Source organism: Bombina bombina, chromosome 4 (genome assembly GCF_027579735.1).
Source record: "Bombina bombina isolate aBomBom1 chromosome 4, aBomBom1.pri, whole genome shotgun sequence".
NCBI lineage: Eukaryota > Metazoa > Chordata > Amphibia > Anura > Bombinatoridae > Bombina > Bombina bombina.
The window spans coordinates 874,116,282-874,143,312 of NC_069502.1; the positions used below are offsets into that span (position 1 = coordinate 874,116,282).

At 42.1% G+C, this 27,031-nt stretch overlaps 1 protein-coding gene across 1 annotated transcript in view; it reads left to right on the forward strand.

Annotated features, from left to right (window-relative positions):
• The window catches only part of LOC128657389 (zinc finger protein OZF-like), a 160,698-nt gene that overhangs the window by 99,789 nt on the left and 33,878 nt on the right, over positions 1 to 27,031 (forward strand). The window contains exon 6 of the mRNA XM_053711721.1: positions 15,957 to 16,046. Within this exon, the coding sequence (XP_053567696.1) occupies positions 15,957 to 16,046 (90 nt within the window). The remainder of the gene's footprint in view (positions 1 to 15,956; positions 16,047 to 27,031) is intronic.

A 27,031-nucleotide genomic window follows, 5' to 3' on the forward strand; every position in this document is an offset into this window, starting at 1 on the left:
ATCAGAGGCCTTCTTATCAAAAGGAGAGCGGGTCTCAGGAGAGCTAGAAGGGAACACTACCAAAACCTGCTGACGCAAGTAACTAATGCCGAAACAAAACACAAAGCACAGCCAACAAGCGAGGCACACTCCAAAACACTTATCACTGCTAGAAAGACACTTATGCAATTCCTGCAGGAAGAATACCAGAACCAAGCACTAAAATTGAGACAACTTTATTACGAACAGGGAGACAAGGCAGGAAAGCTACTCGCTAGGGCACTGGCTCGCAAGCGAATTAAATCACATGTACACCATATAGTAGATAAAGAAGGTAATATCAAATCAGATGCAGACTCAATAGCAGATACCTTTAGACAATACTATGCTTCACTATACAACCTTAAACACATAGAGAAGAGGAGGTACACCAGGGAGGAGGTCGAGATGAGGAGAAAATCATAGCATACCTTGAAGGGGTGGCCCTCCCCAAGCTCACAGAGGGGGACAAAGAGGCACTCGATGCTCCCATTTCCATATTGGAAATTAAAAAAGCAATCAAAGACCTTCCCGCCGGTAAAAGCCCAGGACCGGATGGATTTGGACTTAAGTACTACAAAAAATATGCAGATGCCTTAGCCCCAAATCTGACGAAACTATTTAACACGCTATCCGATTCCCCAAACCTTCCACGATCCATGCTGGAAGCTTACATCACGGTGATCCCCAAGCCCGGAAAACTGCCTGACAAACCTGAAAACTACAGGCCTATATCTCTCTTAAACTCAGATGTGAAGATTCTGGCCAAAGTTATAGCATCCCGAATAAACAAGCTCTTGCCAAACCTGGTCTCAACGGACCAGGTAGGGTTTATTCCTGCCCGAGAAGCGAGAGACAATACTCTTGCAGATGATCACATATGCACATATTCATAATCAGCCACTCGCCCTGGTCTCCACAGACGCAGAAAAAGCGTTTGACCGGGTGAGTTGGCCCTTCATGCGTCACACTCTCGAGAGGTTCGGATTCGGTCCCAGCATAATCAATGTGATTATGTCACTCTACTCGACGCCTAACGCCAAAATTAGGGTCAATGGCACGCTATCAAACTCTTTCCAGATCCAAAACGGAACAAGGCAGGGATGCCCCCTCTCGCCTTTGTTGTTCGCCCTGACAGTTGAAGCACTGGCGAGCAAAATAAGAGCTAATCCGACCATTAGAGGATTAAAGATCGGGGGGACAGAGCATAAGCTCTCAATGTATGCAGATGATATTCTGTTGACACTGTCTGACTCCCCTAGCTCACTTAGAGAAGCACTGTCGGAACTCTCCGCTTACGGAGAAATATCCAACTTTCTGCTCAACCCCCAGAAATCAGAAATTTTAAACATTACAGAACCACCCATGGTGTTTGCGGCTCACCACACGGACTGTCCCATCAAAATCGCAGACCAGTTTATCAAATACCTAGGGATTTGGATCTCCTCTAACATTAATGAGATATCAGATGTTAACTATAAACACATCTGTGGAGAAATAACGAAAGACTTGAAAAATAAAACAATCTCATGGATGGGACGGGTGGGGGTGGTTAAGATGAATATCTTACCGAGGGTGCTATACGTGATGCAGACAGTCCCGATCCACCCAACCACACCATACATTAGGCAAATACAAACAGCCATGGAGTCATATATCTGGAATGGGATTAAACCCAGAATCAGAAAACAGACCATCTATTTGCCTAGAGAGAGGGGGGGGCTGGGGGTGCCCTTGCTGAAGGAATACCAGAGAGCTATTTCCCTTCAGAGAATAGTCGAATGGAGCCGGAACTTGCGTAGCAAGGCCTGGGTCCAAATGGACAATGAGATATTAAACCGGAACAACACGGGAGCTTTAGCATGGATCCCTGCCAAGCATCGCCCCTCTGAGATACAGAAGTACCCCCTAGCGAAAGAGGTGTTTGAGACATGGGATAGACTACTTAGCGAAAACACGCAGCTCTCTTCCCATAATTCACCAAACACTCCAGTTCGGGACAACCCAGAATTAGGAATAGAAAACACACCACACGCTCCGGGAGCGTTCCACACTCTCCAGGAGGCCTCCATCTCCAACATAATACATCAAGATAAGCTCAAAACACATGCAGAACTGATGGAATGGGCCCCAGATATCTTTGCCTCTTGGTTCAGAACGGCACAGATAACACATTATTTTAAAACACACAAAGACAGGACCTCACTCACGAGGCAAAGGACAATCTTTGAAACTCTATGCACAATGTCACAGACTCCGGCCCATCTTATCTCTCAAATATACAAATTACTCCTACTGAAGGGGGACTTTTCTCTTCCGAGATATACTCAGGCATGGCAGGCAGATCTAGATCAGGAAATAGAACATAAAGATTGGCTCAAAATCTTTGATAGGGCCAGGCGAGCTTCAGTGTCAATGAGAATACAGGAAACCCACTTCAAATTGCTCAGCAGGTGGTACCTGACCCCTCATAGACTACAAAAAATCTATCCACACACAAGTGGGGGATGCTGGAGGGGTTGCGGTGGGGAGGGAACTCTTTTGCATATCTGGTGGAGTTGTCCACTAATACAACCCTATTGGGAGGAAGTATTGGGAGACATGAGCAGAATACTAGGGATCATTATCCCACCAAAACCATCATATTTGATCTACCACGGACTCCCTAAAGTGACAAGGGAGGATAAGTATCTACTCCTACTGCTCATGCTAAACAGTGCGAAAGGTCTAATACCTAGGCACTGGAAGGCAACACGGGTGCCAGACAGGGCCGCCACTAGAAATTTTGGGGCCCCTGACTCAACCATTTATCAGGGCCCCCCCCCCCCTCCTTTGACATGTGCAATTTTTGACCAAGTGACTAAAACGTATATGCACTTTATTCTTAATTGTCTATTTAAACTTGGAAATGTTGAAAAGTTAGTAACATACAAACACACAGACACACTCATACACAAACACACACACTCACACATAAGGATTCACATATAGACACTCTAGCAGACACGCAAAGAAACACAATCAGACACAGAAACCCAAACAGACACTTAGCACTTGTTTACATTGACCTGACAAGTATTGAGGTAAAGTACAGTTTTGTAAAACAAGGAGATTTAGAAAACAAAATATGGAGTTCTGATTATCTTTTTGTAAAGGAAGATGACAACTAAATTATGACAACAGCATGCAGTGGCTGAAAGGAAGGGCCCTGAACTGCCTAAACAATAACTTAAAGGTTAAATGGTGGATTGGTTACTTCCGGAAAGGTCTTGTTAGTCTCAAAGTCTGTAGAAAAATGTGAATAATTAGTAGTAAGGTCAAAATGTCCTAAAAAGGAACAGACAATGGACACACACAGGCAAACTCAAACTTGCACATACACCCAAGGAAACACTGACAGAGACAGCCTCAGAAAACACACAAAGACATACACACACACACACACACACACAGAGACACCCACAGAAAACACACAAAGACATACACACACAGAGAGAGACAACCACATGAAAAACACAGAAAAACATACATTCACACACCCTCACTGAGACATCCACAGAAAACACACAAAGACATACACACACCCTCACAGAGACACCCACAGAAAACACAGACATACATACATACATACACACACACACCCTCACAGAGACACCCATAGAAAAAGCTCAAAGACATATGCACACACCCTCACAGACATCCACAGAAAATGCACAAAGACATACACACCCACCCTCACAGAGAGACCCACAGATAAAGAATACATACACATAGAGACACAAACTAAAGCACAAAGACATAAACACATACACCCACAGAAACACTCACAGGAGGAAACATTTATGCACCTTGCATCCCCTAAATCAACAGTGTGTGATATGCATGATAAAAAAAATTCAGAAATTAAGAGATCACTTTTTAAAGAATCATATTTGTAAATGTGCAAACAAAAATAATTCTGTGAATTCAAAATTGTTCATTAATGAGCTGGGTAGATGGCTAGATGAAGAAAAGTACCTTTAAAAGGTTGACATATGTTTGTTTTTCCCCATTTTCCCCAACCAAGAGCACCACTTCAAATATAGTGTACACATTTTCCAATCTGTCAGCTGCACTTATGGATTTTGAAAATGCTGTACTCTATATGGTCTTGGTGGGACCATAAGCTGTGGTACTCATAACATTAGATCTGGTTAAATGCAGGATTTAGGCTTGTTGGTATGTATTTCAAAACTAAGTCAGCTGTAGTGTAAACTGAACAGTTTTAAGTTAACCTGTCTCATTTCAAACACTGAGCAATCTTAGTCTGAGAGTATAAAATGTTATGCAGATATAAAAAATCTTAGATAAAATGCCTCCTTGCATCTGGAAAGTCCTTGCATAAAAGGGGCAGTAAACTGGAATGTAATATATATATATAAAATGCATATCTGCCAAAAGGGCATCTACCATTTGTGTATTGAGGAGGAAACATTTCTGCGTGGTTTTAAATATAGAATTTCTACAGCATTGTCAAATAATCATAAATACACTGCTGCTAAAAAAATGTGTTTTTATGGACCCCTAGCCCCACCATTCAACTACTACCCCACTGAAGTTACAATCCAAAATTGCACAAATAAATAAAAAACATTTGCTAAGTAAGTCCTACCTCCTCTTCAAATGAAAGTGATCTGCCGTCTGACTCAGGCACACACTGTACAAAGTGCCAAGTCTGTCTCACACTGAGCATAGTGGTTTAGTGCACACTAAGAAATCCTCTCAAATGCTAATACTTTACTCCTTGTAATAACATTCCCCATGCTCAATTTGCACTCTGCTGTAGTACCCACTGGTGGCTGGCAAAATTTAAAAAAAAAAAAAAAAAAAATTTTTTTTTTTTTTTTTTTAGTTCTTGCCTCATGGGGCCCCCCTGGCTCATTGGGCCCCTGACAGGAGTCACCCCTGTCACCCCCTGATGGCGGCCCTGGTGCCAGATATACTGGAGTGGAGATCTAGAGTAGAGGAGCTGTTGAAACTCGAAAGGTATCACTATCTTAAGACAGGCAGACTAGCCACTCATGAAATGATGACATTAACATGGTCGGGCAAAGGACTTTAGTGAAATCTAACAAGAAACCAAAAGCTGAACATATGGGAATAATACCCAAAGCACTAAGGGAATAGACCCTGTACTTGTGTCAGATGTCCCCACCTTAGCTGTACATACCCCCTTACCCTTGGGTGTGGCCACCACCCCACCCTCCCCCCCCTCGCCCCCAAACCCTCTAGACACCTGTCTCTGCCTACTCAGCCACTCCTTTCTATCTTCCCCTTCCCCACCATCCCTCCCCCTTTTTTTTTTTTTTTTTTTTTTTTCTCTATTTCTCCTCTTTAGCCCGTCTGGGCCATAACATCGGAAACTTCCAATTCTCAGCAGTATGAGATAAACCCTGCTGAGTGCTTTAGTGTTAAAACAATTTATTTTTGATGTTAAGCTACAATGAACATGTCACGCGAAAGTCGTGAGACTAATTATATACAACGAGTCTCTCTACTCGTTGGAGCAAGCTCAAAGACAATATTGAAAGAAGTTGAAGACATTCTACTTGTAGGCAGGATTATCCTGCTTCTGCTCAATAAACACAAGCTCCTAGAAGCTCAGAGAGCATAAAAGGGCAAATTTGTTTATACCAGATAGTATTTTTCCAATGTACTGTACCCTTTGTAAAAATGCCATACCTATGTAATGTCGTTCTTTCTTTTTTGCAAATCAATAAAGCTTGTTTTTTGAAAAAAAAAAAAAAAAAAAATTCAGGTTTTGCCATTTTAGCGCGTAGAGCATTATGGCTTAAGTCCCGGTCTGCTGATGTGTCATCAAAATCTAAGCTTTTAGCCATCCCTTTCAAAGGTAAGACCCTATTCGGGCCTGAACTGAAAGAGATAATTTCAGACATCACTGGTGGGAAAGGCCATGCCCTTCCTCAGGATAAGACAAATAAGATGAGGACCAAACAAAATAATTTTTGTTCCTTTCGAAACGTCAAAGGTGGTCCCTCTACCTCTTCCCCTGCTGCAAAACAAGAGGGGAATTTTGCTCAATCCAAGTCAGTCTGGAGACCTAACCAGACTTGGAACAAAGGTAAACAGGCCAAGAAGCCCGCTGCTGCCACCAAGACAGCATGAAGGGGTAGCCCCCGATCCGGGACCGGATCTAGTAGGGGTCAGACTTTCTCTCTTTGCTCAGGCTTGGGCAAGAGATGTTTAGGACTCCTGGGCTTTAGAAATCGTAACCCAGGGGTATCTTCTAGATTTCAAAGATTCTCCTCCAAGGGGGAGATTCCATCTTTCTCAATTGTCTGCAGACCAGACAAAAAGAGAGGCGTTCTTATGCTGTGTAGAAGACCTATATACCATGGGAGTGATCCGCCTAGTTCCGAAAGCAGAACAGGGGCAGGGGTTTTACTCCAATCTGTGGTTCCCAAAAAAGAGGGAACCTTCAGACCAATTTTAGATCTCAAGATCCTAAACAAATTCCTCAGAGTCCCATCCTTCATGATGGAGACCATTCGGACTATTTTTACCAATGATCCAGGAGGGTCAATATATGACCACTGTGGATTTAAAGGATGCGTATCTACACATCCCTATCCACAAAGATCATCACCAGTTCCTCAGGTTCGCCTTTCTGGACAAGCATTACCAGTTTGTGGCTCTTCCCTTCGGTTTGGCCACAGGTCCCAGAATTTTCACAAAGGTGCTAGGGTCCCTTCTGGCGCTTCTAAGACCGCGGGGCATAGCAGTGGCGCCTTATCTGGACGATATCTTAATTCAGGCGTCGACTTACCAACTAGCCAAGTCTCACACGGACATCGTATTGGCTTTTCTAAGATCTCACGGGTGGAAGGTGAACGGAAAAAAGAGTTCACTTATCCCTCTCACAAGAGTTCCATTCCTGGGAACTCTGATAGATTCGGTGGACATGAAAATTTTTCTGACAGAGTTCAGAAAATCAAAGATTTTAACCACCTGCCGAGCTCTTCATTCCATTCCTCGGCCGTCAGTGGCTCAGTGTATGGAGGTAATCGGACTGATGGTAGCAGCAATGGACATAGTGCCGTTTGCTCGCTTGCATCTCAGACCACTGCAACTATGCATGCTCAAACAGTGGAATGGGAATTATGCAGATTTATCTCCTCAGATAAATCTGGATCAAAAGACCAGAGACTCTTCTTTGGTGGTTATCACAGGATCATCTGTCCCAGGGAATGTGTTTCCGCAGGCCAACGTGGGCCATAGTGATGACGGACGCCAGCCTATTGGGCTGGGGTGCAGTCTGGAATTCCCTGAAAGCACAGGGTTTGTGGACTCAGGAGGAGGCTCTCCTCCCGATAAATATTCTAGAACTGAGAGTGATATTCAACGCACTTCAGGCGTGGCCTCAGCTGGCTTCGTCCAGATTCATAAGATTCCAGTCGGACAATATCACGACTGTAGCATATATCAATCATCAGGGGGGAACAAAGAGTTCTCTAGCGATGATAGAGGTTACCAAAATAATTCGGTGGGCAGAGACTCACTCTTGCCATCTATCAGCAATCTATATCCCAGGAGTGGAGAACTGGGAAGCGGATTTTCTAAGTCGTCAGACTTTTCTTCCGGGGGAGTGGGAACTCCATCCGGAGGTGTCTGCACAATTGATTCAGCAATGGGGCACACCAGAATTGGATCTGATGGCGTCTCGTCAGAATGCCAAACTTCCTTGTTACGGGTCCAGGTCAAGGGATCCTCAGGCAGTACCCTGGTCGTTCAACCTGGCTTATGTGTTTCCACCATTTCCTCTCCTTCCTCGTTTGATTGCCAGAATCAAACAGGAGAGAGCTTCGGTGATTTTGATAGCACCTGCGTGGTCACGCAGGACTTGGTATGCAGACCTGGTGGACAAGTCATCTCTTCCCCCATGGACTCTGCCACTGAGACAGGACCTTCTGATTTAAGGTCCGTTCCAGCATCCAAATCTAGTTTCTCTACGGCTGACTGCTTGGAGATTGAACGCTTGATTTTATCCAAGCGGGGTTTCTCTGAGTCGGTCATAGATACCTTGATTCAGACTCGAAAGCCTGTCACTAGGAAAATTTATCATAAGATATGGCGTAAATATCTTTATTGGTGCGAATCCAAAGGCTACTCATGGAGTAAGATCAGGATTCCTATGATTTTGTCCTTCCTCCAAGAGGGATTGGAGAAGGGGCTATCAGCTAGTTCCTTAAAGGGACAGATTTCTGCTTTATCGATTCTACTGCACAAGCGTCTGGCAGATGTTCCAGACGTTCAGTCGTTCTGTCAGGCTTTAGTTAGAATCAAGCCTGTGTTTAAGCCTTCTTAAAGTTCTTCAAGGGGTTCCGTTTGAACCTATGCATTCCATAGATATTAAGCTTCTATCTTGGAACATTCTGTTTTTAGTTGCTATCTCTTCGGCTCGAAGAGTTTCTGAACTATCTGCATTGCAAAGCGACTTGCCTTAACTTGTTTTCCATGCTGATAAGGTGGTTTTGCGTACCAAACCTGGATTCCTTCCTAAGGTTGTTACTGTTAGTAATATCAATCAGGAAATTGTTGTTCCTTCTCTGTGTCCTAATCCTTCCTCTAAGAAGGAGCGTCTGTTGCACAACTTGGACGTGTTTCGTGCTTTGAAGTTTTACTTGCAAGCAACCAAAGATTTCCGTCAAACATCTTCTTTGTTTGTTGTCTATTCTGGAAAGCGAAGAGGTCAAAAAGTTACGGCTACCTCTCTTTCTTTTTGGCTGAAAATCATCATCCGTTTGGCATACGAGACTGCTGGACAGCAGCCTCCTGAAAGGATTACAGCTCACTCTACTAGAGCGGTGGCTTCCACATGGGCTTTTAAAAATTATGCTTCTGTTGAACAGATTTGTAAGGCTGCAACTTGGTCTTCTCTTCATACCTTTTCCAAATGTTCCAAATTTGATACTTTTGCTTCTTCTGAGGCTATTTTTGGGAGAAAAGTTCTTCAAGCAGTGGTGCCTTCTGTTTAACCATCTGTTTTGTCCCTCCCGTTCAAGTAAGGATGAATCCGTGGACTCGTCGTACCTTATAGAATAAAAGTAAATTTATGCTTACCTGATAAATTAATTTCTTCTATGGTACGACGAGTCCACGGCCCGCCCTGTCATTTTAAGACAGATTATATTTATTTATTTTTTATTTAAACTTCAGTCACCTCTGCACCTTTTAGTTTCTCCTTTTTCTTCCTTTTTCTTCCTGTACCTTCGGTCGAATGACTGGGGGGTGGAGCTAAGGGAGGAGCTATATAGACAGCTCTGCTGTGGTGCTCTTTGCCACTTCCTGTTAGCAGGAGGATAGTATCCCACAAGTAAAGGATAAATCCGTGGACTCGTTGTACCATAGAAGAAATGAATTTATCAGGTAAGCATAAATTTACTTTTTGTCAAAAAACTGTCTGAAACACCGTTGTACCCTTCTCTTTTATGGATAAATTCTTAGAACCCTCTAAAATGTCTAGCAAAGGCAAATCAAGCGACAGAAAACAAAAGTGTAGCCTTTGTAACTCAGCCACCTCTTCTGCTAAAAATGGGGATACCTTATCTGATCCCAAAGAATTTCACAATATAGTACAACAACTAACTTCTCTATTCATGCCTAAAATGGATAATCAAAAAGGTTTAGATACTCTGGCCGGAGAGGTCAAACAAATAACAACCTGCTTTAACGAAGTGGAGGAAAGGGTTTCAGAGTTAGAGGATTTTAATGTTGCACACACTAAAAAGGTAGAGGATTTGACACATCAGAACCAGCTGTTACACCAGCACCTAAAAGATTTGGAAAACAGGCCCATGAGAAATAATGTACACTTGGTGGGCCTACCTGAATCTGTCAAACCCTCAGAAATAATACACTTCATAGAGCAAACCCTCCTAGCCTTGTTAGGTATAGCGGCGGGCGCTCTCAGGGGTAGCGTGGAGAGAGCACACAGAGTAAATCCAGAAAGGCAAAATGCCAGAGAGGGCCTGCCCCCTAGACAGGTGATGATTAAATTCTTGCAGTTTCAGGTTAAGGTACAGGTGCTCCAGGCCTATCGCAGACTCCCCTCACTAATGTTTGAAAATACCAAACTCCTACTCTTTCAGGATCCTGATTTGAATAGCATTATTCTTTTGCTTCAACATGCTAATAATTTTATTTGTGATGCCATATTTGATGATATCAAGATTGATGTTAAATCTATGTCTTTAGCTATTTTAGCTAGAAGAACTTTATGGCTTAAATCACGGAATGCTGACATGGTAGAGAATAGAAAGCCACTCCTTACTCTAAGGCCTCTGGTTCCAATTGGAAATCATCTTCAAGTTGGAATAAATCCAAGCCTTATAAGAAACCAAATCCAGCCCCTAAATCTGCATGAAGGTGCTGCCCTCAATCCAGTTCAACTGCTGGGGGGCAGATTGAAATTATTTCAAGACATTTGGACAAATTCAGTTCAGAATCAGTGGATTCAGAATTTTGTGTCTCAAGGGTATCGAATAGGTTTCAGAAAAAGACCTCCCGTGGGAAGATTTTTTTCTTTCTCATGTTCCAACAAATCCTGTTTCAGACCTAGAACTCTCAGGAGTGATTGTACCAGTTCCTCTTCGAGAACATGGTTTGGGGTTTTATTCAAATCTATTCATTGTCGCAAAGAAAGAAAATTCATTCAGACCAGTCCTGGATCTGAAGTTTTTAAATCGTTTTGTAAGAGTCCCAACTTTCAAGATGGTGACTATAAGGACTATTCTGCCTTTTGTTCAGCAAGGTCATTACATGTCCACAATAGACTTACAGGACGCTTATCTTCACATTCCTATTCATCCAGACCACTATCGGTTTCTGAGATTCTCTTTTCTAGACAAGCATTACCAATTTGTCGCTCTTCCATTTGGTCTAGCGACAGCTCCAAGAATCTTTTTCAAAGGTTCTCGGTGCCCTTATAGCTGTAATCAGAGAGCAGGGTATTGTGGTGTTTCCTTATTTGGACAATATATTGGTACTAGCTCAATCTTTTCATTTTGCAGAATCTCACATGAATCAACTAATGTTTCTTCAAAGACATTGTTGGAGGATCAATTTACCAAAGAGTTTCTTTATTCCTCAGACAAGGGTCACCTTTTTAGGTTTCGAGATAAATTCAGTGTCCATGACTCTGTCTCTAACGGAAAAGAGACAAATTAAATTGGTTTCAGTCTGTCAAAACCTTCAGTCTTGATTATTCCCATCAGTGGCTATATGCATGGAAGTTTAAGGTCTCATGACTGCAGCATCGGACGCGATCCCCTTTGCTCGTTTTCATATGAGACCTCTGCAGCTTTGCATGCTGAATCAATGGTGCAGGGATTATACTCAAATATCACAGTTGATATTCTTTAATCCCAGCATTCAACTTTCTCTGACTTGGTGGTTAGACCATCATCAAATTATTCAGGGGGCCTCTTTTGTTCGTCCTTCCTGGACTGTAATCTCTACGAATGCAAGTCTTACAGGTTGGGGAGCTGTCTGGGGGTCTCTGACAGCAACAAGGGGTTTGGACACCTCAAGAGGCGAGGTTGCCAATCAATATTTTAGAACTCTGTGCTATTTTCAGAGCCCTTCCGGCTTGGCATCTATTAAAGAGAGAACTTTTCATTTGTTTTCAGACAGACAATATCACAACTTTGAACACAAAAGAGGAATGACACAAAGAGACAGCGTGCCAGTCCTCGTTAGGTATGCACATAAAGCACTCTGGGCCCTGACTATAGGGCAGTGAAATTCCAAAACGAGATTTATTAAAATTTAACTTTTATTGATCACAAAATAAAAATAAGAATATATACAACACACCAATTAAAAATGTCACAGACACTGGTTACGATTATAGAAAAATAATGGTGAACAAAGGAATAACAGTATAAGCTTATAAGGCCTCTAAATAACTAGAATAAATGTTATCCCTCAGTATTCATAATAAAGTAGCTCTCTAACAGATAAAAGAATCACCCAATCTGGGTATATGAATTAACCACTATAGTGTTCTTAATAGATTAATAGTGTACTCTGTGTGTCACTCAGGGTCCCTATGATCTTAATGTGACTCGGTCATCATCATAAAGATCACTGACAGTTTAACTACTGATTATACGCTAGGCGATAGGACACCAAAAATAATAGAATGAAAAATTTAGATATATTAACCCAAGGCGTGATATATACATCCTAATCTACTATCTTATGGATTTATAAATTGAGTAGTACCTACAATTGGAATTCTATAGGGTCCCCAAACAACCTCTATGTAGTATAACATGGTAGTTTATTCATTAGTACTGATAATTCTCCAATTATAAAGCTCCTGAACCTGAACTTAGTCAGGATTAGTCATAAAAAATGTATATTCCATTATTCTTGTCATGATTCGTCTCAGGATATCATGTGAGAGCCTCATTGTCTGGAACAGCCGCTCCAAAGGAAGATTAGTAGAAGCCATACTGACTGAAAATGATAACAAATTTACTCAAACAACAAAACACTTTGTTTAAGCAAATACTTGCAGAATATTCAAATATGCTACTCAGGTATGTCAAGACCACATACAGCAGGAGTGAAAATAAACAAAACTAGTAAGCAGAGATGCAGATTCAAAAAGGAAAGTCTCTCTCCTGGCAATAACCGAAATGTAAGATTTGCACAAGGCAGAAAACAACCTGTAAACAGGTAGCAGGTTTAAAGGCAAAGTCTTTCTCCTGGCAATTGCTGAGTGCAGGAATTGCACAAGGCAGGAAACAAACCTGTGAACTGGCAACAGGTCTAAAGGTAAAGTCTCTCTCCTGGTCATAGCTGAGTGCAGGAATTGCACAAGGCAGGAAACAAACTTGTGAACTGGTAACAGGGTCAAAGGTAAAGTCTCTCTCCTGGTAACTGCTGAGTGCAGGAATTGCACAAGGCAGGAAACAGACTTGTAAACTGGTAACAGGTGTAAAGGTAAAGTCTTTCTCCTAGTCATAGCTGAGTGCAGGAATTGCACAAGGCAGGAAACAAACTTGCAAACTGGTAACAGGCTTAAAGGTAAAGTCTTTCTCCTGGTTAGCTGAGTGTAGGAATTGCACAAGGCAGGAAACAAACCTGTGAACTGGCAACAGGTCTAAAGGTAAAGTCTTTCTCCTGGCCATAGCTGAGTGCAGGAAATGCACAAGGCAGGATACAAACCTGTGAACTGGTAACAGGTTCAAAGGTAAAGGCCTTATCCCGGCAATACCTTGCAAACAGGTGCAAAGGTGAAGTCTCTCTCCTGGCAACAGCCGAGCGCAGGAATTGCATAAAGCAGGAAACAAACTTGTAGATTGGTAACAGGTTTAAAGGTAAAGGCTTTCTCCTGGTAATACCTTGTAAACAGGTGGAAAGGTGAAATCTTTCTCCAAAGAAGTACAGGAAACAGGTTCTGACTTGACAAAACAGATCCAATGTGAAGACAAAACTGCAGACTAAAAGCCATCCTTAAATAGGGAGGTTTTGCACAGGGTTGGTTCTGATTAATTCCAGAATTGAGAACACCTGTGTGTTGCACAGGTGTAATAACAAGTAAGGCAAATAGTTATTTATCAGAACTTTTAAGATCCATGCTATTGCTAGAACTGGCTGTGGCTCAACATGTAAGCAAACAGAAATAGCAACCACAGAGCCACAGGTTCAAATCCCCACACAGCCCTTCTTAGCAGAATGCCTCCCAGACCTTTTCTTTTTCTTTTTAGTCTGGAGGGTTGGTTCATGACAATTCTGACTTTATTTCAATTGGTCAGTGATGTTATGCGTCAGGTTGGTAAGGATTAAAGTCACTTGTCATAACAGGAATACTAAAGTTTACTCTGAGTCAGATTTGATGATACCTCTAGAGGGCTTTAATCAGTACTAACTCCTGTATTGCTATAGTCAAGTTCATGTTATACTGCAATCATGTGTTCAATGCACAACAAGTCTCAAATGCGTGCGTAAATATATATAACTGATGCTGCATAAATAATATATGTTGGACACTAGTAACTGTTAATAGCATCAATCGCTGAATCAGTACGTATTCCTGTGTTGCTATAGTACATTTTGTATTGTATTGTAACTGGAGTCTGAATTTAGCACGTAAATATATGGAGCTAGTGCTACACAATGATACACTGTAACAGTTAGTAATCCTTATTGAAGTGGAATCCCTGCTGCCGCTGTATAAAAAATGCCAATAACCACTTACCTAGAGGTTCCTTAATCAGTTCGCCTAGGGACTTCCTTAGGATAAATTCCGGGTGTTCTCCCCCAGTTTCTAGTCCAGCTAGATGGTGAGGGTATGCTACGAGGTTTCTGGGCTATGTGAGCAGGAGGTCTGTTCCCTCCCGATACTCTTGGCGGTTCTTAGAGCAGTTTCTGCTATAAAAGGCTTGTCTACTGGGTTAGCCCCAGGTTACTGATTCTACTCAGACTAATTTTCCGATGACTCAGATTACTATCTGAGTGGATAGGGCTCCTCCCTAGTGATGAGGGTAGGTCTCGGGTCTGCGGTGGGTTTAGGCTGAGGTAACAGAAGATCAGCGGTTTATTCCCCGGATGTGGCCATCTGGGAAGGAGGATTTTCTGTTATCCCCTTTTGTGGGATATGGTCTCTTCATCCTCGGATTTGCTTAATGATAGAGGTAGACGCCAGAGGGAGATCCAGGGCGTCTCAGCTCGATTCTGATTGTTCAGAAGGGGGCTGTTTTCGTTCTTGGGCGGAGCCAATTGTTTCATTAGCAGTGCCTCATGGGTTGTTATATTTTCTCTTCTTCTTGCCACTCCTTCTTGAGGAGGGCTTGAGTCTAGTGGGAGCTGGCATCAGTAATTCTGTCCGCTCCTTCACGACCGCTATATGGGTACGTCTTAAATTGTGAGGATTCTATCTTATCCTCCATTTGGGTTACCTTGGTTCAGGGGCTTGCGGGTATAAGGTCCTTTTCTTCTTCTTCTTCCTCTTACCTAATTTCTCTGTGGACTACGTAGAAGGGACATTTCGTCTTCTTCAGAGAAAGTGCCCAGAGAGTTTATGTCCTCTCTTTTAGCCTTTTCCATGGAGCCTCGTCTCCCTAATTTTAGGGTGTAGATTACTCACTTATTCTGGGTTGTACTACCACTGGTTCGGGGTGCTAGGATCTCCTCTCCAGGGGTCTGGAAAATGGGTCGCTTAGCTAGTCCCTTTTTGTAGCTGTCTTGTGGCACAAGAGGCTCTTTTGGGCCTTCAAAATAAGGCCTCCATGGATCAGACTTGTAGGACGGCTTTCTGGTCTTCCTCTCCTTTTTCAAAAAATTTCTGTTGCTGAAGCAGCCTTCGGGAGATGGTTTTGCAGGCTGTGGTGCCCTCAGATTAGGGGCCGCCTCTCTTTTCCCCTCCCATTAGCATTCAGTGTCCTCTAGAGCTTGGGTATAATTTTCCCACAAGTAAGGAATGCAGCTGTGGACTCTTCCCATATTAAGAAGGAAAACATAAATTATGCTTACCAGATGATTTCCTGGTAAGCATCAATTTTTTTTCTCCATTGACTTCTATTGGGAATCCGGAAATGCCAGGTCGTTTGCGCTAGTAGGGTGTTATTTGTCCCCCACAATTTTTTCTCTCCATTGATTTCTACGGGGGAATAAAATGCACGCAAAAACTCTTCGCTTAGGATTTTTGTGCTTTTTGGGTTACCGCTAGCTGAAAATATGTTTTTTTGCAACTTGTAATACCAGCGGAACCCAACAGGCGCAAAAAGTTTAACACTAGCGATGTTTTTGCTAACACAAAAAATATATATTTACCACGCCACTTGTAATCTAGCTCAAACTGTTTTATGGTAAAGTTATAAAAACAAGATCATGTGATATAAAAACTGACTCTGCTTTTATTTGTACAGGTGCAGATAACGCTGATTTAGTGAAGGTTGAGATAACAGAAGATCAGGTGAAGACTGAGGAGGATGAAGTTCCTATAAATACGGCTACAGGTGATTAGCGCATATTAAGTAAAGGGAACGTTCTGTGATGGTGACATTTTGTGCCATGTAAATAAATATTTATCAAATGGTTACACAGCAGGCTGAGAGTAAAAGGGATAGTCTAGTCAAAATTAAACTTTAATGATTTAGAGTATCCAATTTTATGTAACGTTCTAATTTATTCCTGTTTAATTCTCTTTGTTCTCTTGCTCTCGTTATTTGAAAAAGAATGAATGTCAGCATAGGAGCCAGCCCATTTTTGGTTCAGCACCTGGGTAGCGCTTGCTGATTAGTGTCTAAATGTAGCCACCAATCTGCAACCGCTACCCACATGCTAAACCGAAAATGGGCAGGCTTCTAAGATTACATTCTTGTTTTTTCAAATAAAGATAAAGAGAACAAAGAAAAATTGATAATTGGCGTAAAAAGTTGCTTAAAATTGCATGCTCTATCTGAATCGTGAAAAATTAATTTTGACTAGACTATTCCTTTAAGTGACTTTGCCTTTTCAATAGATAAAACACAGATAGACCAAAGTGATTATTTAGAGACAAGTTCAGCAGTAACATTCAGCTTGTATCTGTGTAATATTTATAATTCAGTTGTATATTTATGTATTTTTCTACAGTACTCTTCATCCCCTGCTCATATACACTGTGCAGTCACTGCGCTGCAAAATACCTATATACAAAGCTGAATTTACTGAACTCAACATGTTATGATAGAGAGCAGATTATATATTTATTTCATGTAAGTGGCAAGAGTCCATGAGCTAGTGACGTATGGGATATACATTCCTACCAGGAGGGGGCAAAGTTTCCCAAACCTCAAATGCCTATAAATACACCTCCCACCTCACTCATACCTCAGTTTTACAACCTTTGCCTCTCTTAGGAGGTGGTGAAGCAACATGTGCTTGATTTCTTCTGTGAAAGGCGCTTCTAAGCATTTTGAGGCCCAATTCCTCTCTAAGTACAGTGTTTGTCTGAGGGATGTGAAGGGAGTATTGCCTGATGATGCCATGTTTTCGACTATGGGAAATCTATTCTAAGGTTCTCTGTAAATTCGGTTGCAGGGATTCAACTCTGGCTCCCTTTACAGATCGACATTATACTCCTCTACCATTACCTCTGCTGATATGTTTCAGTACTGGTTTGGCTGTCTGCTATTTGTGGATGGGTGTCTTCTGGTAAGTATATATCATTTCTCTCAGCAATGGAAGGCACTTTATATTATAAAGTTATTAATGTATGTTGCATATATTAGCAATGAGTCAGGTATGTTAATATTTCCCTTTGCAGTCACACAGTTTCAAAGTGGAAATTATGTTTGGAAGAATTTAGGTCTTTTTTTTCTTACCCAAGGTTTCGGTTAGCTGCTAAAACACAGTCTGTTTCTTCTGTTAAGTGTGATCAGTCCACGGGTCATCATTACTTGTGGGATATTAACTGCTCCCCTACAGGAAGTGCAAGAGGATTCACCCAGCAGAGTTGCTATATAGCTCCTCCCCTCTACGTCACCTCCAGTCATTCTCTTGCACCCAACGACTAGATAGGATGTGTGAGAGGACTATGGTGATATATTTAGTTTTTATATCTTCAATCAAAAGTTTGTTATTTTATAATAGCACCGGAGTGTGTTATTCCTTCTCTGGTAGAATTTGAAGAAGAATCTACCTGAGTTTTTCTATGATTTTAGCCGGAGTAGTTAAGATCATATTGCTGTTTCTCGGCCATCTGAGGAGAGGTAAACTTCAGATCAGGGGACAGCAGGCAGATTAATCTGCAAAGAGGTATGTAGCAGTTTTTATTTTCTGACATGGAATTGATGAGAAAATCCTGCCATACCGTTATAATGTAAACTCAGCCTTGAATGCAGTAGATGTAGCTGATGTCAGGCTGTCATGTATGTATATTTTTACACTTCAGTTTTCTGGGAAATGGTACTTCTCTGGCTTTTAAACTGTATACATAGACTTAACCTATTTTGCAGGGACTTGCAATAGGTTTTAAATGACAATTAATTATTGAGGTAAAACGTTTTTTTGCTGGCATGTAAAAACGTTTTTTTCTCTGAGGTACTGGGTGAAAAAATGTTTTGGGCACTATTTTTCCACTTGGCAATAGTTTTGATTTAAATTAGAGCAGTTCACTGATCCCTCTCACTGTTATGTGTGTGGGGGAGGGGCGATTTTTGGCGCTTTTTCTAAGCATCAGAAAAACTCAGTCAGAGGTTCATTTTCTTCCTGCATGATCCGGTTCATCTCTACAGAGTTCAGGGATCTCCAAAGCCTTTTTTGAGGGAAGTAATCATTACAGCAGAGCTGTGCTGATTGTATTGACTGTGATATAAAAAACGTTTATTTGTGTATTTTTTTCTGCTGCCTGGGTTAGTTATCATTTGCTGAGGGGAACAATCCTTTGCTAAAACTGTATATTCTGACAAAGATTGATGCTATAACTTAATTATTTTATCTGTTATAATATTTTTCTGTGCTTCTTAAAGGCACAGTTCGTTTTCATATTATTTGTAAATTACTTTGAAAAGTATTTCCAAGTTGCTGTTTATTTGCTAGTGTGTTAAACATGTCTGATTCAGAGGAATATCTCTGTGCTATATGTGTTAATGCCAAAGTGGAGCCCAATAGAAATTTATGTACTAAATGTATTGATGCTACTTTAAAAAACAGTCAATCTGTACAAATTGAACATATTTCACCAAACAACGAGGGGAGAGTTATGCCGACTAACTCGCCTCACGTGTCAGTACCTGCATCTCCCGCTCAGGAGGTGCGTGATATTGTAGCGCCGAGTGCATCTGGGCGGCCATTACAAATCACATTACAAGATATGGCTACTGTTATGACTGAAGTTTTGGCTAAACTACCAGAACTAAGAGGTAAACGTGATCACTCTGGGATGAGAACAGAGTGCGCTGATAATGCAAGGGCCATGTCTGATACTGCGTCACAGTTTGCAGAACGTGAAGACGGAGAGCTTCATTCTGTGGGTGACGGTTCTGATCCAAATAAACTGGACTCAGACATTTCAAATTTTAAATTTAAGCTTGAGAACCTCCGTGTGTTACTAGGGGAGGTATTAGCGGCTCTGAATGATTGTAACACAGTTGCAATCCCAGAAAAAATGTGTAGGTTGGATAAATATTTTGCGGGTACCCGACGAGTACTGACGTTTTTCCTATACCTAAGAGACTTACTGACATTGTTACTAAGGAGTGGGATAGACCCGGTGTGCCTTTCTCACCCCCTCCTATATTCAGAAAAATGTTTCCAATAGACGCCGCCACACGGGACTTATGGCAAATGGTCCCTAAGGTGGAGGGAGCAGTTTCTACTTTAGCTAAGCGTACCACTATCCCAGTGGAGGATAGCTGTGCTTTTTCAGATCCAATGGATAAAAAATTAGAGGGTTACCTTAAGAAAATGTTTGTTCAACAAGGGTTTATATTGCAACCTCTTGCATGTATTGCGCCTGTCACGGCTGCAGCAGCATTTTGGTTTGAGTCTCTGGAAGAGACACTTCAATCATCCACACTAGATGACATCACACACAAACTTAAATTCCTTAAGTTAGCTAATTCATTTATTTCAGATGCCGTAGTACATTTAACTAAACTTGCGGCTAAAAATTCAGGATTCGCCATTCAGGCACGCAGAGCTCTGTGGCTGAAATCCTGGTCAGCTGATGTTACGTCTAAATCTAAATTGCTTAATATTCCTTTCAAAGGGCAGACCTTATTCGGGCCCGGCTTGAAAGAGATTATTGCTGACATTACAGGAGGTAAAGGTCATGCCCTGCCTCAGGACAAGGCCAAAGCCAAGGCTAGACAGTCCAATTTTCGTTCCTTTCGTAATTTCAAAGCAGGAGCAGCATCAACTTCCTCTGCACCAAAACAGGAAGGAGCTGTTGCTCGCTACAGACAAGGCTGGAAACCTAACCAGTCCTGGAACAGGGGCAAACAGGCCAGAAAACCTGCTGCTGCCCCTAAGACAGCATGAATTGAGGGCCCCCGATCCGGGACCGGATCTAGTGGGGGGCAGACTTTCCCTCTTCGCCCAGGCTTGGGCAAGAGATGTTCAGGATCCCTGGGCGTTAGAGATCATATCTCAGGGATACCTTCTGGACTTCAAATCCTCTCCCCCAAGAGGGAGATTTCATCTGTCAAGGTTGTCAACAAACCTAACAAAGAAGGAAGCGTTTCTACGCTGCGTACAAGATCTTTTATTAATGGGAGTGATCCATCCAGTTCCGCGGTTGGAACAAGGACAAGGGTTTTACTCAAATCTGTTTGTAGTTCCCAAAAAAGAGGGAACCTTCAGGCCAATCTTGGATTTAAAGATCCTAAACAAATTCCTAAGAGTTCCATCGTTCAAGATGGAAACTATTCGAACAATTTTGCCCATGATCCAAGAGGGTCAGTACATGACCACAGTGGATTTAAAGGATGCTTACCTTCACATACCGATTCACAAAAGTCATTACCGGTATATAAGGTTTGCCTTTTTAGACAGGCATTACCAGTTTGTAGCTCTTCCATTCGGACTGGCTACGGCTCCAAGAATCTTCACAAAGGTTCTGGGCACTCTTCTGGCGGTACTAAGACCGCGAGGAATTTCAGTAGCTCCGTACTTAGACGACATACTGATACAAGCTTCAAGCTTTCAAACTGCCAAATCTCATACAGAGATAGTACTGGCATTTCTAAGGTCGCATGGATGGAAAGTGAACGAAGAGAAAAGTTCTCTCTTTCCACTCACAAGAGTTCCCTTCCTGGGGACTCTGATAGATTCTGTAGAAATGAAGATTTACCTGACAGAGGACAGGTTAACAAAACTTCAAAATGCATGCCGTGTCCTTCATTCCACTCTAAATCTGAATCAAGAGACCAGAAATTCTCTTCTATGGTGGCTTTATCGGCCACATCTGTCCAGGGGAATGCCATTCAGCAGGCCAGACTGGTCAATTGTAACAACAGACGCCAGCCTACTAGGTTGGGGCGCTGTCTGGAATTCTCTGAAGGCTCAGGGACTATGGAATCAGGAGGAGAGTCTTCTTCCAATAAACATTCTGGAATTGAGAGCAGTCCTCAATGCTCTTCTGGCTTGGCCCCAGTTAACAACTCGGGGGTTCATCAGGTTCCAGTCGGACAACATCACGACTGTAGCTTATATCAACCATCAGGGAGGGACAAGAAGCTCCCTAGCAATGATGGAAGGATCGAAGATAATTCGCTGGGCAAAGTCTCACTCTTGCTACCTGTCTGCAATCCACATCCCGGGAGTGGAGAACTGGGAGGCGGATTTCTTAAGTCGTCAGACTTTTCATCCGGGGGAGTGGGAACTTCATCCAGAGGTCTTTGCCCAAATACTTCGACGTTGGGGCAAACCAGAGATAGATCTCATGGCGTCTCGACAGAACGCCAAGCTTCCGCGCTACGGGTCCAGATCCAGGGATCCGGGAGCGGTCCTGATAGATGCCTTGACAGCACCATGGACCTTCAGGATGGCTTATGTGTTTCCACCTTTCCCGATGCTTCCTCGACTGATTGCCAGAATCAAACAGGAGAAAGCATCAGTGATTCTAATAGCGCCTGCATGGCCACGCAGGACTTGGTATACAGATCTGGTGGACATGTCATTCTGTCCACCTTGGTCGTTACCTCTGAGACAGGACCTTCTGATTCAGGGTCCTTTCAAACATCAAAATCTAACTTCTCTGAAGCTGACTGCTTGGAAATTGAACGCTTGATCTTATCAAAGCGTGGTTTTTCTGAGTCAGTTATTGATACCTTAATACAGGCTAGGAAGCCTGTTACCAGAAAGATTTACCATAAAATATGGCGTAAATACCTATATTGGTGCGAATCCAAAGGTTACTCTTGGAGTAAGGTTAGGATTCCTAGGATATTGTCTTTTCTACAAGAAGGTTTAGAAAAGGGGTTATCCGCTAGTTCCTTAAAGGGACAGATCTCAGCTCTGTCCATTCTGTTACACAAGCGTCTGTCAGAAGTTCCAGACGTTCAGGCTTTTTGTCAGGCTTTGGCCAGGATTAAACCTGTGTTTAAAGCTGTGGCTCCACCATGGAGTTTAAACCTTGTTCTTAACGTTTTACAGGGTGTTCCGTTTGAACCCCTTCATTCCATTGATATAAAGTTGTTATCTTGGAAAGTTCTATTTTTAATGGCTATTTCCTCGGCTCGAAGAGTCTCTGAGTTATCAGCCTTACATTGTGATTCTCCTTATTTGATTTTTCACTCGGATAAGGTAGTTCTGCGTACTAAACCTGGGTTCTTACCTAAGGTAGTCACTAACAGGAATATCAATCAGGAGATTGTTGTTCCATCCTTGTGCCCAAATCCTTCTTCGAGGAAGGAACGTCTTTTGCACAATCTGGATGTAGTTCGTGCCCTTAAATTTTATTTACAGGCAACTAAAGATTTTCGACAAACGTCTTCCCTGTTTGTCGTTTACTCTGGTCAGAGGAGAGGTCAAAAAGCTTCTGCTACCTCTCTCTCTTTTTGGCTTCGTAGCATAATTCGTTTAGCTTATGAGACTGCTGGACAGCAGCCTCCTGAAAGAATTACAGCTCATTCCACTAGAGCTGTGGCTTCCACTTGGGCCTTTAAGAATGAGGCCTCTGTTGAACAGATTTGCAAGGCTGCAACTTGGTCTTCGCTTCATACTTTTTCCAAATTTTACAAATTTGACACTTTTGCTTCCTCGGAGGCTATTTTTGGGAGAAAGGTTCTTCAGGCAGTGGTTCCTTCTGTATAAAGAGCCTGCCTATCCCTCCCGTCATCCGTGTACTTTTGCTTTGGTATTGGTATCCCACAAGTAATGATGACCCGTGGACTGATCACACTTAACAGAAGAAAACATAATTTATGCTTACCTGATAAATTCCTTTCTTCTGTAGTGTGATCAGTCCACGGCCCGCCCTGTTTTTTAAGGCAGGTAAATATTTTTTAAATTATACTCCAGTCACCACTACACCCTTGGCTTCTCCTTTCTCGTTGGTCCTTGGTCGAATGACTGGAGGTGACGTAGAGGGGAGGAGCTATATAGCAACTCTGCTGGGTGAATCCTCTTGCACTTCCTGTAGGGGAGCAGTTAATATCCCACAAGTAATGATGACCCGTGGACTGATCACACTACAGAAGAAAGGAATTTATCAGGTAAGCATAAATTATGTTTTTTTTAAAATTTTCGCGGGCGAATTAGGCTCTCGACACATAATGCTACTGTTTATTGTAACATTGCGCCTGTTATGACGCGAGTTGCGTCATTTTCATTGTGTAGGTTTTGGAGCCAAAAAGTTTTTCTAGCATTTGCGTCATCTTTGTTTGCGTCATTCTTGGTGCCAAACTTTGTTATATTCAGCTTCTCCCTTTATTGCTTGTTGCTCTTTCTATTTTAGAGAGCTATGCTGCTTGTTTTCTCTTGTAAGATGTATCGAGTTCACGGATTCATCCTTTACTTGTGGGATATTCTCCTTCCCAACAGGAAGTGGCAAAGAGAGCACACAGCAGAGCTGTCCATATAGCTCCCCCTCTAGCTCCACCCCCCAGTCATTCTCTTTGCCGGCTCTAAGCAATCGGAAGGGTAAAGTGAATGTGGTGTTAGAAATTTAGTTTTTATTTTCTACAAGCAAAAGTTTGTTATTTTAAATGGTCCCAGTGTGTACTATTTACTCTCTAGCAGAAAGGTGATGAAGATTTCTGCAGGGAGGAAGATGATTTTAGCGTGTTGTAACTAAAATCCACTGCTGTTCCCACAAAGGACTGAGGAGTACAAGAAAACTTCAGTTGGGGGGAACGGTTTGCAGGTAAGGCTGCAAAAAAGGTATGTTCAGTCATTTATTTCTAGACAAGACTGTGATAATGCTAGAAAGGACTGATAATATCCCCATGAGGGAAGGGTACGCTGTTTTCAGAAACTAAGTATGGAATTTTAAGCTTACATAACAGGGCTAGTTTATGCTGGTTGACACTATTTTCAGGACAAATGTTTTTTATTGAAAATTTTGTTTGAGACACTTTGAGGTTACTTTGGTTTTCTTTCAGGGGTTGTTACCCACATGGCTATTATTCAAACACTTGGGAGTGTTTCTTTAGGCCTCACAAGCACCGTAGTGAGGTGGGAGGGGCCTAATTTTGCGCCTCAGATGCACAGTTAATTTTGACTAGAAGTTCAGGCTGCTTCACATGGAAGGTCCGGCTGCAGTTTGAGGGCCTATAAGAAGTTTTTTCCCCACAAATCTGGTTCCTAAGGGCAGGTAGGGCCACAGCAGAGCTGTGGCAGGGTGCTGAACGTTTTTTAACCTTTTTTTGGCTTATTGTCGATCCGGTTTTGGCATTAAGGGGTTAATCGTTTTTATTGCTAGTGGTGCAATCTTACTAATGCTTTAGGTACATACTGTAAAAATTTCGAAAAGTTTGCTTCATTTTTTCACTGTTTTGCAAAATTGTGTGCCTTTTTTATCTCTTAAAGGCACAGTAACGTTTTTTTGCAAAGTGTGTTTCTCCTACATTGGTGTCTCCGGTCCACGGCTTCATCCTTACTTACGGGATATTCTCTTACCCTACAGGAAGTGGCAAAGAGAACACACAGCAGAGCTGTCCATATAGCTCCCCTTAGGCTCTGCCCCCCAGTCATTCTCTTTGCCGCTCTAACTAGTAGCACCTCCACGGAGGTGGTGAAGAGTATGTGGTGTTTAGTTGTAGTTTTTATTTCTTCTATCAAGAGTTTGTTATTTTAAAATAGTGCTGGCTTGTACTATTTACTCTGCAGCAGAAAGTGATGAAGATTTCTGCTAAGAGGAATATGATTTTAGCACCAGTAACTAAAATCCATTGCTGTTCCCACGCAGGACTGTTGAAACCAGAGAACATCAGTTGGGGGGAACAGTTTGCAGGCTTATCTGCTTCAGGTATGATCAGTCATTTTTCTAACAAGACCATGTAATGCTAGAAGACTGTCAGAAAATCCCTCTGGGATAAGTAAGCCATTTTTCTTACACTCATTATAAATAGATGGCTTATATTAAGGGCTCTATGCTGGTTGACACTAATTGTGGGCTTAATCGATTGCTTTTTAGCACATTTTTGGCTATAAATAAGGTGTTTTTTTTCAAACTTAAAACACTTTTGGGGTTTAATTTGCGCCTGGCACTTGGTTAGACACCTATTCTAGTCAGAAAGGCCCTCCACTCTGGAATGAAGAGGAAGGAAGCCTCATTTTCGCGCCTCTATTGCGCAGCATTTTTTGACTAGGCAGTTTCATGCAGCTTCACGTGGGGAGTCCAGAGGCTCAGAAAAGGACTCCAGACAGGTTTATTTGCTACCAAATGTATCCCTAAGGAAGGTAAAGGCTACAGTGGAAGCTGTGGCAGGGGACTGTACTGTGTTAACTGGTTAATAACTGTTATTAGCTCCGGTTTGGGCACTGAGGGGTTAATTGGTCTGAAAATTTGTATGCAATCTTTTCAAAGCATTAAGACACTGTGGTGAAAATTTCATTAAAATCGGATGTGTATTTAATGGTTTTTTGATGTTTCAGTAATAAAGTGTGGACTTTTATTATTTAAAGAGACAGTAACGTTTTTGTAAAAAATAATTTTTATTGCATTGAAGTTCTGTTAAGGTTTGTCAAACATGTCTGATCCTTCAGATAGCCTATGTTCTGTATGTTCAAAGTCCAAGGTGGTTCCCCCATTAAATTTATGTGTGAAGTGTGCCATAGCGTCCAAGCAGCTTAAGGACCATACAATCACACTTAAAAATATAGCCCAAGATGATACTTTAGCTGAAGGTAGTGAAGATAGCTCGCTATCCTCTCCTTCTGTGTCAATACCAGCTATGCCCGCGCCAGCGTTGCCCAGTACATCTAGCGCACCAATTATGATTACTATGCAACAGTTAGCGACAGTAATGGATAATTCTCTTTCAGCATTTTTATCTAAACTGCCAGCTTTTCCTAGGAAGCGTGATTGCTCAGTTTTAAACACAGAAAATGAGTAAGCTGACGCAGAGCATAATTTATCTGTAGTGCCCTCACATCAATCTGACTTGGCGGTGAGGGAGGGCCTGTCTGAGGGAGAAATTTCTGACACAGGAAAAGTTTCTCAGCAGGCAGAGCCTGATACCATAGCATTTAAATTTAAGCTAGAACATCTCCGCGCCCTACTTAAGGAGGTCCTAGCTACACTTGATGATTGTGAACCTTTGGTGGTCCCAGAAAAATTGTGTAAAATTGACAAATTCTTAGAGGTCCCAGTACACACTGATGCGTTTCCGATACCCAAGAGGGTGGCGGATATAGTGACTAAGGAGTGGGAGAGACCAGGTGTACCTTTTGTTCCCCCCCCCCTATATTTAAGAAAATATTCCCCATTGTTGACCCCAGAAAGGACGCGTGGCAGACGGTCCCTAAGGTAGAGGGAGCAGTTTCAACAATAGCTAAACGCACGACTATACCAATAGAAGATAGTTGCGCTTTCAAAGATCCTATGGATAAAAAATTAGAAGGTTTGCTTAAGAAAATTTTTGTTCAACAAGGTTTTCTTCTTCAACCAATTTCTTGCATTATTCCTGTAACCACGGCAGCGTCTTTTTGGTTTGAGGAATTAGAAAACTCGCTCCAGAAGGAGACTTCTTATGATGAAGTCATGGACAGAATTCACGCTCTGAAGTTGGCTAATGCCTTCATTACAGATGCCGCTTTTCAGTTAGCTAAATTGGCGGCGAAAAATTCAAGTTTTGCAATCATGGCGCGCAGAGCGCTTTGGCTAAAATCTTGGTCGGCGGATGTGTCGTCCAAAACAAAATTGCTTAACATTCCTTTCAAGGGTAAGACCCTATTCGGGCCAGAGTTGAAAGAAATTATTTCAGATATAACTGGGGGTAAGGGCCATGCCCTCCCACAAGATAGGCCTTTCAAGGCTAAAAACAAGTCTAATTTTCGTTCCTTTCGCAAT